The following is a 15,872-nucleotide window of genomic DNA, read 5'->3' on the forward strand; positions in this document are numbered from 1 at the left end:
GCCACCCTTCCATGCTGTGCTCCTCAGGAAGTAGGTAATGATCCCCTACCCACACACCCTAGAGTGTCAGAAGGTTCCACGTTGGAATAGTAAATGTGGCACTTAAGCAGCCCCTAATCCCTTAGGATTAGGTTTATATAGCTCAGGTATAAAAAAGTTGTTACTACATTTTATTTCATGAAATCACCCACTTTTCTAATTCTATTATACAAGTTACCATATTTATTCAAAATTTTAAAAAAGTTCTATCTTTTGTGGCTCACGTGTCAAAAATATTTTAATGGAGGCTTTCCCCTGATCTATTGCACTCTTCAGCTTTGCATAAGAGATGAAAATAGATCTCTCTCATCCTGCACTTGCTTACTTCAGGAAGATGGGGGAGCCCCTTCCAAGAAAAATCCCATACATTCAAATCTGGAAAAAAAAATCAGGGGTAGGGGTGTGTGTGTGTGCGCGCGCCCGCGTGCTTGGTTTCTCATTTGTATCTCTGCAGTTTATATTCTCTAATGAATATTCACTCTCATGAGTTTACACATAAATTATAAACTAATTGAAAGCAGATATGACAAGTGGTTTCACATTATGAATGCTTGCAGGTTTATAAAACATTTAGTGATGAAGGCTGTGTGTGTACAAATGTGCTCTGGAATACATGGTCAAATACACCAAGAGCCTTTTTTTAGGGAAAATAGAAATGTTTTCTTTTGCGGTCACTGCTTTGATGACAGACAACTTTGTCCCTTCTATGGAATGTACAATGTTTACCAATGGGAATGAAGAAATGTCTATGGAGAAAAGAAATACATTCCTAGCGTGTCATAGAAAAAAACACTGGGTTTTCCCAGGGAGAGTCATGCAATGCAACTTGCTAAGTATGACATTTTTACAGAAACTTTTGATATGAATATTGTTCCAGTTGAAGGCTTAGGTTTCTGGACTCCATAATCAGGGCATAGTAAGAATCAAACAGTAAAATATTTAGGTGTCTAGAGCAGGTGAGTTAAGGTGCAACATTCTTCTAAAAAAGAAGGCACATATTTGTGACCTGGTTCAATCACATACTGAGTATGTCACGCTGGGCAAGTCACTCTTTTCTCAACCTGTTGTTCCTTACCTCTGAGAAAAGACATTCAACTACATGATTTCTGAGATCTATTCCAGCTCTAACCATTTAAAAATACGATTGAAGCCATGTTTTTAAATGTCTCTATATGTCTTGGCCCTGCCTCAATACATTTCAGTATTTGTGAAGGAAAAATGTATCTTTCTTCTTTATCTATCTCATTGGAGTGTTGTGAAGAACTTAGCTTAATAGACAAAAATGCCACATAGATGCTGTTATTAAAAGAAAAGAACAGGACACTGATACCTGAAACGTTTCAGGAAAAAGGCTCGTGCTCAGCTGCAGACAGAAGGTGTGAGCATTGCCACGAGTGGAGTGAGAAACGCTCAGCACCCGAGGATGCTAAGTGGTGCAGGGCACGTGAGTGCTGAGACTGAAGATCCTATGGCTCCAGAGATGGCAGCAAAGACACTGGGACTGGGCTTTGTGATGGGAACAACATAATCAACAGTCCTTTTGGTAGCCTTCTGTGAAACACAGTTTCTTGCCCCTCACTGATCACAACAAAAAAGACTGCTCTTCCAAGTGGTTTTAATACATATGGTTAAGATAATACTACTAAAATAGCTACTGACACACTTGAAACTAGATGTCTGACAACTATTTATGTCTGTGCAAGTACCATGGCAGGACAGACTGTGTCCAAAGGGTCAGTTGTAAGTCAGCCATTAGGAATTTGTTAGAAAATTTGCTCCTGGAACTATGTTTGAAAAGGGAGCTATTTTCTCCAATTAGACCACAAAATAAATAAAATCGATAATGTACCCGAGGTAGACTATATGATCTAGAAGACTGTTTCCATGGGAAACTGTATCTTGAAAACCAAAAACCAAACTGGGAGCTAGTTTGACATCGTCTATAACTTTGAACATTTCCTTACTAGTGACCACCAGGGTGCCTTTGTGTCAGGGTACTGACCAAGGTGGGTAGAGTGAATACCTACAGTCAACAGTGAATTAACACTATTTTTAGAAAATAAGGAACTTATATAACCAAGACAGAAAGTTGCTTCCTTCTCATTTGCTCCTCATGTCACAAAGGGCAGTTGTACCGATGTGCAGCAGTAAGTGTATCTCTACTTGTAACGGTGCTATTTGTGTGCTCAGGCAATCTGAACATGTGTTCCTAAACCTAGAACTGCTTTATAGTCCCCTAGTTCTTCATCCCCTCCTTGGTTTCTCCCTCTTTCTTTCCATTATATACATCAATGACAGATAAACTTCCCAAGAAACCACCTTATAACTATGCTCAGTATTTTCATTATACTCTGAAAAAAATTTTATCATAGGATTGATTTTATTATGGTTTTTTATTGATATGTCTATTTGATGAAAGAGTAAATTACTTGAGGGTAGGTATTGTAAGAGCTTAGTTTACTAGTTTATTATGACTATTTGATACTTTATTAATAACTCTACAAAAATCTTTCTTGGGGATCCCTGTATAAAAATAGTCCAAACTTTTAGCAACAGTTTATTGAACCCCTTATACATAAGTATGTGTGTGTACACACACACACACATGCGCGCGCACGCATGTAGATATCATATACGTAAACATATATACAAATCATATGTGTGTCCTGGAATTTATGCACACATGCACACATATTTCACATTAACTACTCATGGCAACGCATTTTACAGATGAGAAACCTCTCATAGGAATATATAGCAGCCACACTGCATCATCCAATGTGTTCAGGTCAAAGTACAAGTCTGTCTGGGTCCAAATCGCATGTCCTCTCTCACCTCCCCCCACCCCCTGGCACGGGTGAGCCTGGCACTGAAGGTGTATTACAGTTCTCGGCCCTTATTGTCCAAATTCATTTCACCCAACTTTCCACAATAAACAATTTGCTCCATCATAACTAACCTGCTTAGCACTCCCCCTATCTCCACATATGCTTTATTATGCAAAGCTGTCATCCTCAGGGCATCCTGCGAAAATGCAGACACACATTCAGTAGGTTTGGGATAGTGCCCCAAATTCTACATTCCAACAAGCTCTCAGGAGATAACCAATGCCGCTGGTCGGCAGGTCACACTTTGGGAGGAAAGCACCTGAGCATTCTTTTCCTGTGTGCCTTTGACCCTTCCCTTGACAAAATGCTCCTCGCTCCTTTTCCTCCTTGTTTCCCCTTTCCTTCAATACCTTTCCCAGTTCATCACACTCTGACCTTTACTAAATCCCAGCAGCATTCCCTTAGTATCAGAATTAGGATTAGTTCCTTGTTGTTCTTCGTATTTTTTTTTTAATGTATATCTATCTTTGCCTAATAGACATCCTGGTAGTATGTGTTTCTTACAACTTCTGTATTCCTCCCAGCGCGTGGCACAGTACTCTTCTGTGGCAGTATGGTGGATAATCAGCCGTTCATCCTTCCAGTGCAGAAGCCCCCTTGCAGAGGCATCTCCTCTCTCCCATCAAGGAGGGAGCCAGGTCTAGACGGGCGAGCTGCTGGCAGCCACGTCTCAATGTGTGTCTCCACAAAAAATGAGCGAGTTGGAGTTCTGAGCTTGTTCTCTGGCATTTGGAATTTAACTGGCAAGAAAAACTTTGTCTCTTTTTAGAAGGGGGGCCTCCATGTAAATAAAAGTATGATCTAAAGCCCTATTTTACACACCTGAGTGAAACAAGACGACGGCCAAAGGAAACATCACCATCAGGAGGAAGAATGAAGCTAGCCCAGAGAAACCCGAGGCTGAGGGTTCCAGGGATGATGCCCAAAATCTCTGCAGTCTTCTCCTTGCAGATAACAGTTCTTGAAGCATATTATACTGTTAGCCTTGGTCTCTATAATAAGTAACTAATTTGTAAAGAAATTTACAACTAATTTATGATAAAAAAAACTCCCTTTTATTTTCCCTTATGTAAACTTTGGACTGTAGTTAGTTACAACCAATTTTATATAAATGGTACTTATGTATATAATATTAAATGGTATTTGTGTAAATAATATTAATAATGACAACGCTAACTGTGATGTCTATCAAATGCATCTCATATGCTGGTTTATCTGCCATCTCAGGACATAGCAAAATGAAGAGTGGAGGGCTGTATTCTGTAGTACATTATTCTAAATGAATGATGTTTCTCAAGCTGAAGTCTTCAGAGCACCTACATCGAAGTCATCTAAAGTGCTCTTTTCAGGTGGATATTCCCAGGGAGAAACTACTTGCAAATTGTTTATCTAATAAGGAGTTACTGTCCAAAATATATAAAGAACTCATACAACTCAATAGTAAATCACCAAATAATTTGATTTAAAAATGGGCAAAGGAACTGAATAGACACTTTTCCAAAGAAGACATACAAACGACCAACAAGGACACGAAAAGATGCTTAAATCACTAATCATCAGGGAAATGCAAATCAAAAGTACAATGAGATAGCACACCTGTCAGAATGACTGTCATCAGAAAGACAAGAAGTAAGTATTGGCAAGGATGCTGAGAAAAGCGAACCCGTGGGCACTGTTGGTGGGAATGTAAATTGGCACTGCCCCTATGGAAAGCAGTATGGAGGTTCCTCTAAAAATTAAAAAGAGAGCAACCATATGATCTAGTAATTCCACTTCTGGGTATATAACCAAACGAAACAACATCATTATCTCGAAAAGATATCTGTACCCTCATGTTTCCCACAGCATTGTTTATAAAAGCAAAGCCAGGAAAGCAACCTAATGTTTATTAATGGATGAATGAATCAAGAAAGTATGGTATATTTACAATGAAATTATTCACTCATAAAAAGTAGAAAATTTTGCCATTTACAAAGAAATTAATGGACACTGAGGACACTCTGTTAAATTAAATAAGCCACACAGAGAAAGACAAATACTATATGATCTCACATATATGTACAATGTTAAAAAAAATGAACTCATTTAAACAGAGAACAGATTGGTGGTTGTCAGAAGCAAGGGATGAGGGGTGTAGGAAATTGGTAAAGGTGGTCAAAAGGTATAAAATTCCAGTTGCAAAATAAATAAATCCTGGGATGTAACATACTGTGATGAATATAGTTAACAACAGTATATCGTATATTTGAAAATTGCTGAGAGGTAACAAAAATTCTCATTGCACAGAAAAAAGCTATATATATTTGAGATGATAGATGTTAACTAAACTTATAGTAGTAATCGTGTATGTGTATATATGTGTGTATGTGTTTGTGTTTTATATATATATATATATATATATGTGTATGTATATATGTAACACCAATTACTTTGTTGCATACCCTAAAATAATACAATGTTACATGTCAATTATGTTGCAATAAATCTGGGGAAAATTAAATAGATGCTCCTGGTTACCACAGATGACCTACTGAAAGAGCATTTCTGGTATTGGGAACAGAAATGTGAATTTTAATTAGGCTTCCAGATGTCCCATGGGCATTAGCAAAAACTTTGTTTGGCAAGACCTATACATACTATTCTGAATCGGTCTGAAAATTCACCACCTAAAGCACTGGCCTTTGAGAGTGACACCAACTTTAAGGAGGACTTTGTTCCCTGCATTCTAGGTGTCATACTTAAATTCTAGTAGGTCTGTGCAGTCTCCTATCACAGTATGAAAACCTAAAGTACTTGTAAAGACCTTCAAGAAGCAGTTATGCTAATTACTTAGGTTCCTTCGTCCAGCTGTCATTGAATCCAAAGTCTGAGCCCAGTTTTCTTGACAGTAAAGGAAGTCTGTCACATGATCTAATAATAATGCTGTGCTACAAGTTCAACCTACTTCCTCCTATTCTGACCTATGGATCAGTGCTAACAGCTTTCATGCCTTTAACCTCTGTTTTAGTCTTAGGATAACAAATTTAGCTTCCTGCATTTTGAGAGGTCTGAGCAAACATAAATCCATAGTGATTATGACAAAATAATCAGATATTTCAAAGTAATGTGACTTGTCCTTTCTTCATTGGAAATCAGTAAAGAAAGGTATGAATACTTATTTGGATAATGACATGCAAATTTTTTCCAAGTGTTGCTCTGTGGCCTAAAATGTTATGTAGAGCCCTTTAACCTGTTTTCACAGATGACTACAACACTTAAGTATCTCCTTCATGGCTGTTAAGGCTCAGTCGGGTGAATTCTTGCTCAGGGAACTTTAATCACAGATCGTGGTCATGGTAAATGGAGAAGAGTCCATGTGGGCTACGATGGCAACGCTTACTGGGGGAGTGTTTAACAGGAGCATTGCCAGCATGCAGTTCTCATAATCACTTTCAAGGAGGAGCACTTCTGACATAATGGCTAAGTAAATATCATTACAGTGTCTTTATATGGAGCATTTCTGGAGATTTCCCATATTTAAAGGAGGCTAGTTATTGTAGTCAGGGCATACAACTGAGGCTGCTCGAGTGATGCAAATATTATCAATAGTTTAAAATTATATGGTCAGAAGTGAATTAATGGCTTATTAACAGTGAATTAATGCCATATTTTAATTTTTTGTGACCCATTATTTCATTCATAATCATAAATAAAGTAGTAAAGTCAGACCATGAAGAAAATATCACAGAGAAAAACAGCAAGGAGAACCCTGATAAAGAGCCAGTTGGAGAGGTGACAGATTTCTGGTTGGTGAAAACTGACACTTATCTGAGAGGTGTTGAAGTTGCCCTGGGCAGCATTCCTCAGGTCTCTTGTTTTTCCTTAAAACTCAATTTGCAGCCTTAATCCCTATATCTGAAACTACAGAAACTGTTTTAAAGAATATTGTGTTAAGTAAAAAAGAGCCATTATGGTCAAGAGAAAGAACAGGGGAAAAATAAGAAGCAGACCATTTGCTAAAATAAGGCATTCCGCCATCCAATGTGAGTTTCATAAAACTGAAAACGTTCTCCTGAAGGCTTGGAACAGAATAAAAGAAAATATAACTTAACCAATGAGCAAAAACAAACAAACAAAACAAAAATACCCAAACCAAGAAAAAAAAAAAACCCGACATAAAATCCCCACTGTGTTCTATAAAATCTTTGACAAAAACATTGGCAGACTCTAACTGAATAAAAGGCTATCGGCTCTGGAGTGTGGAGACGCAAGAGGCTGCAGGTATGTTTTGCTGAGCCAGCACAGTAAATTAAAATAAACCTGGAAGAGTGGAAGACTTCAGAAAGTTCACGTAAATATCCAGGTGGCCACAGGCCCCACTACTCATTCTCTCACAAGGACCTTCTTCATATAGTTAGCGACCCTTTCGCCACATGGGGTTGGGGCTCCTCTTCGAGGTTCTTACCCATTCTGATGAGGCAGACTGTTAGAGCTGGCAGAGACTGACAGATCACCTAGCCCAACAGCCTCATTTAAGGCTGAGATAACAGAAACCAAAAGAGGTAGCATGTGTTTTAAGAGTCTCATTAAGTAATCAGTAGAAACCCTATGGTAGAATTTGGGCTGCTCAGGCACTCAACAGTCTCTGTTGTTTGGCACAACCACAAGATTTTAATTGTACAGTTTAATCTTATGCTAAGTTAAACATGGCCTAAAAGAATAATAATGGTTCAGTTATCAATAATTCATGAATCGGTTTAAATATGGGTCCCTTTTCTTGGGGGAATACCAGAAATACCCAGTTTTACAACTCGGCTCGATAAATGCCATGATATCCAAATACACATGTGTATGAAGACTTTTCATTCCCTTTCACCAAAAATTCACACAGCACCTTTAAGGATTCTAAAATTTTAAGATACCCTTCAGTTTACCATTGCTTCAAAGCAGGTAGCTTTCTGAGAACATATGACTACTTTAAAATTAGCCCTAGTATTATTTTAGACAGAAGGATAAAATCATGTGGAGGTACTCAATCATTATAGGGTTTTCAGGCTTTGCAAAAACTAAGAGTACCCAGAAATCTACTTATTCCACATAAACTCTCTTTCTCAGTGAGGATTCTCACCACAGATCAGTGTATTTGGTACCCATTTGGTATATTGGGAGCCTATTAATTCAGTATATTCTATGAACTTAAAACCAGAGAAGATAAATCAACCTCATCAAGTAACACTGCATAAATATAAAATATTTGAAATCTTTTAAAAGTACAACTACTTTTATGTGAGATTCTGAGTCACATTTAAAAGAAAAGTCACTGCTAAAGTTAATTTTCAAGAATATGGTCAAAAAGAAGAGGGGACAACTCTCAAATGTACTGTCAAGTATCAACACAATGGCTTACCTCATATTCCTGGGAAAACTTCAAGTTGTCGTTGGCTTTCAACCTTTCAATATGATCTGCAAGTTCCAAGATAGGTATTGGAGGATGACTAGCCATACCTATTAAGAGGAAACAAGAAATACATTTGAAAACAAATAAAAATGATGCTAACTCTTCCAAAATATAGAAGATACTATAGTTAGAAATGGCCTGAAAATATGTGAGTAGTAAAGATGTTTTATGTGAGGAAGCAGGCAGATAGTTTGGTTACTCAAAGCAGGACATGCTCTGGAAGAATGAATTTTGTAGCCCAATGAAAAGTCACCAAGCATAGTCCCCAAACTAACACTGCTGGTGTAAAAGAAAGCGTTATTGTGCTATGAATCAATGCGGTTAGCTAGTGGAGAAAACTGAGAGTCAGGCTTGATGTCAACTTCTGCTTTGAGTAATGACTGTTACGTCATTTCAAACTCCTTCTCCTGCACTGTGTGAAATGGAAATTGTGTGGAATTAAATGGTGTAAAGTGAACTAAGAAAACAGACATTGAGAGAGGCCTAAAAGGGAAAGAGTAGTAGCTTGACAGGAAACGTAAAGTGACTTATGCATAATCAAGGAAAACTAACTTGAAGAATGAAGGTTACCAGGGTAACCGGAATCATCTGAACCTGCAAAGAAATGATGGTGTAAATAAAACAAAATAGAACGAATTTGTTAAAAAAATGAAATGTATAGTCTCATATACTTTTTAAAAGGATTAATAAAAATGCAGCACATTTTTACAGGATTCACTATACATTGTGACTCAATTAAGATCGGTTTAATAGTTCACATATCTGTAGGTGACTGACATTCACATGCAAACATGGACGCAAAGAATGGCATGCACCACAGCTTATGGATGATAATCACTGATGACAAAATCAGACACCAGACGAAGTTTCAAAAATGTTTCCACTAGTAGCAGATTGCAGAGGCTGGGGTTGCAGCTTCTGTTGGGGGTTTATAAATGGCCACGCTAAAAAGGCTTTGTGGTATTTTACCCAGGTCCTATTATTCAACCCCCAGTAAACCTACAATCTACTTCAGGTGTAAACATCTTTGTCCACTGATGGAGAATGAGCCAGGAAATGGTGAAAGAACAGGAGGGGAAAAGGGTGGAAAAAGAAAGAAAGCAGTGACAGGGAAAGTGGCAGGCACACCTCAGTTCAGTCTGCCAGCTGAAGATACAGCAGTTTCATGGATTCTGCTCAAAATAATCCAGTGCTAATTAGGATGATCCCCATGTCTTTCCAATGTTTTCTTTTCATATGATTTGCATTTTATTTCTTTCAGATTAATTTTTGTAAGAGTAACATGAGAACGTATTGCTGACTCATGTCTTACAGATACAAATTCCAACTGGCTAGAAAAACTTGAACTAGCATGCCCCCAGGGAAGCCTCTGCAGCAGACAAGGAATGAGAGAGGGGCTCAAACTGGAAGCCACTGGTTGACATTCGGCTGACCCTGGGACTCTCTGGATGGACTTGGTGTGTGGGATGGTGACCATTAAGTCAACACGACGTGTGATTAACTTTATGGGCATTTTAGAAATCATGCCATTATTGAACGTCACCCAGTAAGTTCCTTTATCTCAAATGCCAAATTATCAATGGCTCTGGTAAGGGAAACAAAACACTATTTTGATTCTTCTGTCTAGATCATTATTTTAGCATAGTGCTGCGAATTTTGATGTTTTAGCATTCATGGCTATGAAGGTCTGCTTCCAGTTAGCTAAAATCTTAATAGGAGACCCAATCAAAATGAATAGGTTTGGAAGTAGAAACTGTTTGTTGCTGATTTAATTATGCATTCGGGCCAAAATGTTGGAGCCCATTTCTGGAGCGTTTCCATATAGATGATAGAATTGAACTCATTTATATTTGCGCAGGGAGTGGGTGGGTGATAGCGGTCTGATAATTAAAGTGATCTTATCCAGATGAGGCACCCCCAATGACAAGAATGGAAATGCAAAGGCACAAGAGACTCTAGGCTTATCTGGAAATGGGAATGAAATAATGTGGACATCCATTACAGTGCTTTAACAGAGAAAATAATAGAGACAAAGATGTTTAGACCTTTTCGAGCGAATCGTGGGAGAGAGTTATTATCATATATGGACTGAGTGGTGGTTTGGCTAGAGAGGGAGGACACAGAGCCAATCAGGGAGGCGTAGGGGACTGAAATACTGCTCAAAGCTGCAAAAGTAAAGCCAGTTGGAGATGGGAAAAGTATTAGTATAACAGCAGTAGAAGACCATAATAATCAACCAAAGATGCGATCAACATATTTACTTCTGGCATGCACTGGCACATGGTCTGGAAGCACTACTTTGGAAGCTAATTACAGAGAAATCCAAGCACACCTGCACTGACTTACTACATTCTAAACTAGGATGTATATATATGTATATTTACGTACATATAATATTTTTTACATTCAAGAAACCATAGCATTCAAGAATCATTATTTAAGACTTGTCAGTATGTATCATATTATGCTGAAGTTCTAGAACAAGTAAAAATGGCATAATGGATGTTTCACAGAAAAAGTAGGAGAGCTTGTGGGAATCTGATGGTACAGGAGAAGGAATTGCAGGATATAATACTGTGCATGAATTCCACTTCTGGTTCTGCCATCTACTACTAGGGACAAATCAATTGTGATTAAGCACCTTTTTTTGCTTATCTGCAATGTAAAAGTGCAGCACTGAATTCTGGAGTCACTTCCCTTTTTTATAACACTCATCTCTACCACATGTCGATACAATCTGTGAACATATGGAACAGCCGAGAAGGAGCTCTGGGATGCAGTTCATATGTAAGGGTTGTAAAAGTCACAGCACTTTTTCTTTGAGGAGTGGTGAATATTTGCTTTTTACAAAATCAAAAACTATTATGTAGTTTAATTTTCTACTTTTTGAATTATTTAAGATTAACATCATTATCTAGCCCAAAACTGTATTACTATGCACATCATGTATCAACATAAAAATTATGGTAAAGAATAAACCTGGGATGAAACTCCTCTAACATGAAACTTTTTAGATCACATCGGAAAATAATCTATTTTTTTACAAAATAGTATTATATTATTCCCCCCAAACTTTTCCATTGTCCAATGGTGAAAAATTTTATATAATACAACCAAGCATGTTAGATTCCAAATGAAAAACTAGAAACGCTAAGAAAACTATGAAGTTGACTTCACTGTGGTACCATTTCAACCTTTTGTCTGGCAACCTGTTCATAGTCTACAAAACAAATTTTAAGAGACTGGTGTTTTCAAATTAGCATCATTTGACATGTTTTAAAATCCCTTCTTTCCAGACTAATTAAGTCAGGATCTCTAAGTGTGGAAGCCAGGCATTGGTATTTTTACAGTTCCCAGCAATGGCTCTTAGTCCTATGGAATTCTGAATGGGAACCTATAACATCATTAATTTTCATTCAAACATCTTATCAGAGTTTCTGAGAATGAGATCAACTTTCTTCTGGTGCTACCCTTGCATCTGCTTTAGTACTTCAGCTATTACTGGCGGCAAAAAATTTGAAGAACAGCTCACAATTGGTAAGGATTCGCCAGGGTCATAACTTCATCAGCTTGAAGTTACAAATGCACAACATAAATGCATTTTAAAGGCACACGTTGAATCTGAGCAGAGTTCTTATTCTGAAGCTCTGATGTCCACTATTAACATGAAAAATGACAGATGTAGTCACTGATATTTGCCTGAGGATGAAGGAAAATGTGGCAGCTGCTTTTAACAGGGTGTATATTTGTGAGAGTAATGTGATGGTGGCTTCCTTATAAGCAGTAAAACTTCAAAATCATAGCATTTTAAGGTAAGAGGTACCTTAGAGCTTACTCAGTCCAGCATTTCCATTTTATGAAGTTTGAAGACTCTGAAGTCCAAAAAGTTAAATGAGTTGTGCATGTTAGCCCAGCTAGTAAATAACAAAGTTTTAAGTAGTCGTGGCATCTTTTTAGTGTATTATTTCTATAAGGGCAGTTATGACCTTCTAAAGCATGGGAAGGTAAATCATTCAAGGTGTCTATGTGTTGCATAGTAAACCCTTCACAAGAAATGTAGTCGTCTCTGTTTCTTTCCAACAAGCAGCCTTCTAGGGCTGTTTTGCATTCCCCTACTTTCAGTGGAGGCTAGATAAAGAAAAAAAATTCTCTATTATATAAAAGTAATAGAGAAATAGATATGATACGGCACCTAACATTCAGTGTCAATGTCAGGGTCACCTTTAGGGTTGATGGAGACTGTGGGGAACTTCCAGGAGGGAGAAACTACTCAGCTCTGTAGTGCCGAGAGTGAGAGACTCTTTAGATTTTCAATAGCAACTGAAAACCTAGATTGCTATGTGATGTTTCCTCAGTTTTCATTGTTGACTAAGAATTTTGTTGAAGCCCTGTGGGGCTCAAAGCAAGACTTTTGCCAGCCACTTTTTGCTAACTAGACTGTGACCTCTGTTTTAAAAGAGCAAAATGTTCCCTTTCTGTGTGAATTAAAATCAAAGAAGGTTGAGAGTGACAGACTGCATGCTTGATCCATGAAGCAATGGGCTGGAAAGTGAGCATTGGGTGGGGAAAAGGACAATGATACTTCTCATATGAGTCATCATCTAACCTGTGGGTTCATCTATTTTCCCCTCCGTTCCCACAATAATTTTACTAATTAGAAAAATGCAGCTCAAAGTGATAAAAGGACTTGACCAGGTTATCATTATCAGTAGAACTATAGTTACACAGGTTACAAATGATACTAGACCCTGTCACTTCTCATTTAGGGTACTTCTCATTAAGCCATGTTAAGTTGTAAATCATTAACATTGTCGAGGAATGGTAACATGAACAAGAATGCAGGCCTGTGAGATGTGACTATCTACATAGTAATACAGAGATCGTAAGCCATACTCAGTTTCAGACAATGTATCAATAATGTAATAGCTTAATTTTAGAAGGTATGTCTCTTTGGTGGTAGGGAATAAGTAAAGGGCGCTTATACACACACCTTTATTTTCCACTTACTTCTCCTCAAATTATTGTGAGATTCCATGAAAACTTAAACCAAAGGTATACAGTCAGAATGTTGAAAACTCTAGTAATATTTGACAAAATTCTTTTTAAAAAATCCTTTATTTAGGGAGAAATCAAGATGGCGGAGGAGTGAATGGAAGTCACACTGACCTACTCCCAGGACTAATCTGGAATTACAACTAAATTGTGGAGAAATCACCAGGAACAAACAACTGAAAAATAGTGAGAGAGGAGCCTTCTTACCTGGGACAGACAGAAGAATCAGCTTTAACACAACCTAACTGCCACTTACTCTCCTCTCTGGCAAAGGCAGGGGCAGAGTGGGCTAGAGACACTTGCGGAGAGACTGGGGAATGAGGCTGAGGGGAGTGAACTGAGAGAATAGCCAGTAGGGTCCTGGTGCTGACTCATCCCCCATACAGCAGCAGCCATCTTGTTCAGGCATACCACTCTCCTGAGTGGCATCAGCATGAGAGGACACAATAACCCAGCCCCCAGGAGGGACTCTGCCTGCCCTCTGGTGCCTATGCCTGACTGCTGAGCGCAGAGTGACTAGATTAACAGCTGAAGGAGACAGCCACAGATAGTAGACTCCTGGAAGTCTCGAACAGACTGCCTAAGGTCAGACACGGTCAACATCTGACATCATCAGAGGCAGATCCAGAGAGAAAAAACAGTGGTCTCCTTCCACTGAAGTTCACACCACAAAGTCAAGATGTCAATACAGATCAATTTAAGAAGCAGAAGCAAAAAAGAAGAGTCTCTCAAAGAATGGGAAGACAAAGAAACATCCCCCATTCAAAGGGAAGGGAGGAATCCCCACAAAGAGAACTAAATGAAATAGAGGCAAGTCAACTAGTAGATATTGAGTTCAAAACAATGGTTCTAAGGAAGCTCAATGAGCTCAGTGAGCTCAGAGAGAATTACCAAAAGCTACTGGGAAACTATGAGGAACTTACTGCAAACTATATCAGCATGAAAAAGGACACAGAAACGATCAATAAGAGACAAGAGGAAATGAAGAATACAATTTCTGAATTGAAGAACACAGTAGAAGGAATCAAAAGCAGGCTAGACGAAGCAGAGGATCGAATCGGCAAGCTGGAGGATAAGGTAGAAAAAAGTTCCCAGAAAGAGCAAGAACATGAAAAAAGACTCAAAAAGAATGAAGAGGCATTGAGGGAAATGGAGGACAACCTGAAATGTAATAATATCCAGATAATAGGGATATCAGAAGGAGAAGAAGAGGAGCAAGGGATAGAGAACCTCTTTGAAAAAGTAGTGATGGAAAACTTCCCTAATTGGAGGAGAGAAAAAGTCACACAAATCCAGGAAGCACAGAGGGTCCCATTCAAGAGGAACACAATGAAGCCCACTCCAAGACACATCATTATTAAAATGGCAAATATCAAAGATAAACAGAGAATCCTAAAGGCAGCAAGGGAGAAAGAGGTAGTAACATACAAAGGGAGCCACGGTATGGTTAGCAGCTGACTTCTCAACAGAAACACTACAAGCCAGAAGGGAATAGCAAGAAACATTCCAAATCATGAAAAGCAAAGGCCTGCAACCAAGTCTGCTCTGCCCAGCAAGGCTCTCAATTAAAATGGAAGGCAAAATAAAGAGCTAAAGGGATTCCTTTAAGAAGATGAAGAAAAAGAGTCTATCAATACCCAATTCCTTTCACAGTCACCAACACTTGATATTACCAATATTTTTAATACTTATTAACCTGACTGTGACAATGATGTTATTTTAATTATTCTTTTATTATTTGCTGAAACTAAACCTGTTTTTGTAGATTTTTTGCCTATTTCTATTATTTTTCAAAAGCTTTAAATTACTTTTTGGTATTCTTTATCCATTTTTTGATTAAATGTTTGTAGAATTGGTTCCCTAAAACAAACTACTACCCTTTTTTTAGATGTGTTACAAATACTTTCTTATTCTATTATTGTCCTTTAACTTTTCTTATATGTATATTACTGTATAGTCTTAAATGTTTAATATAGTCTTGTTGTCAATATTTTACTTTACATCTTCTGGGTTTGAATATTTTACTTCAGGGTAAGAAAAATATTATTTTGTATTTTCTCCTAAAACTCCTTAGATTTTATATATTGATTTTTAACTCACCTGAATATTTTTTGTATAATGAGTTATGAAGTAGGGCTCTATATTTGTTTTATTTCAAGTAATAATAATCCATGCACTTCATTTGTTGAATAAGCCTTATTCTCCCCATTGATTTGAAATATCAATTTAATCATAAATTGCATTCTTTTACATACATATATATATATTTGTTTCTAGAATGCTCATTTTATATCATTGATCTACTTGATTATTTCTGTGCTGGTGTCATGTTGTTTTAATTGCTGAGACTTTACAATACATTTAAAATTTTTTAATATTTTATAATAGATTTTGACATTTAAAAAAATAAAATCAATCTGCATTTTAAAAAAATAAAGAAAGAAGGAATTCCTTCT

General features: G+C 37.6%; 1 protein-coding gene across 16 annotated transcripts in view; it reads right to left on the reverse strand.

Moving 5' to 3' along the window:
- The window catches only part of PTPRD (protein tyrosine phosphatase receptor type D), a 512,308-nt gene that overhangs the window by 104,506 nt on the left and 391,930 nt on the right, over positions 1-15,872 (reverse strand). For 8 of the 16 annotated variants that reach the window (XM_054583146.1, XM_054583136.1, XM_054583135.1 and 5 more), the window contains 2 exons: positions 8,917-8,958; positions 8,314-8,411 (listed from right to left, as the gene is read on the reverse strand). In XM_054583146.1, the coding sequence (XP_054439121.1) occupies positions 8,314-8,411; positions 8,917-8,958 (140 nt within the window). The remainder of the gene's footprint in view (positions 1-8,313; positions 8,412-8,916; positions 8,959-15,872) is intronic. The other 8 variants (XM_054583148.1, XM_054583147.1, XM_054583145.1 and 5 more) reach the window with 1 other exon arrangement.

Source organism: Pteronotus mesoamericanus, unplaced genomic scaffold (assembly GCF_021234165.1).
Source record: "Pteronotus mesoamericanus isolate MK-2021 breed Mesoamerican mustached bat unplaced genomic scaffold, CSHL_Meso_final contig_73, whole genome shotgun sequence".
Lineage (NCBI taxonomy): Eukaryota > Metazoa > Chordata > Mammalia > Chiroptera > Mormoopidae > Pteronotus > Pteronotus mesoamericanus.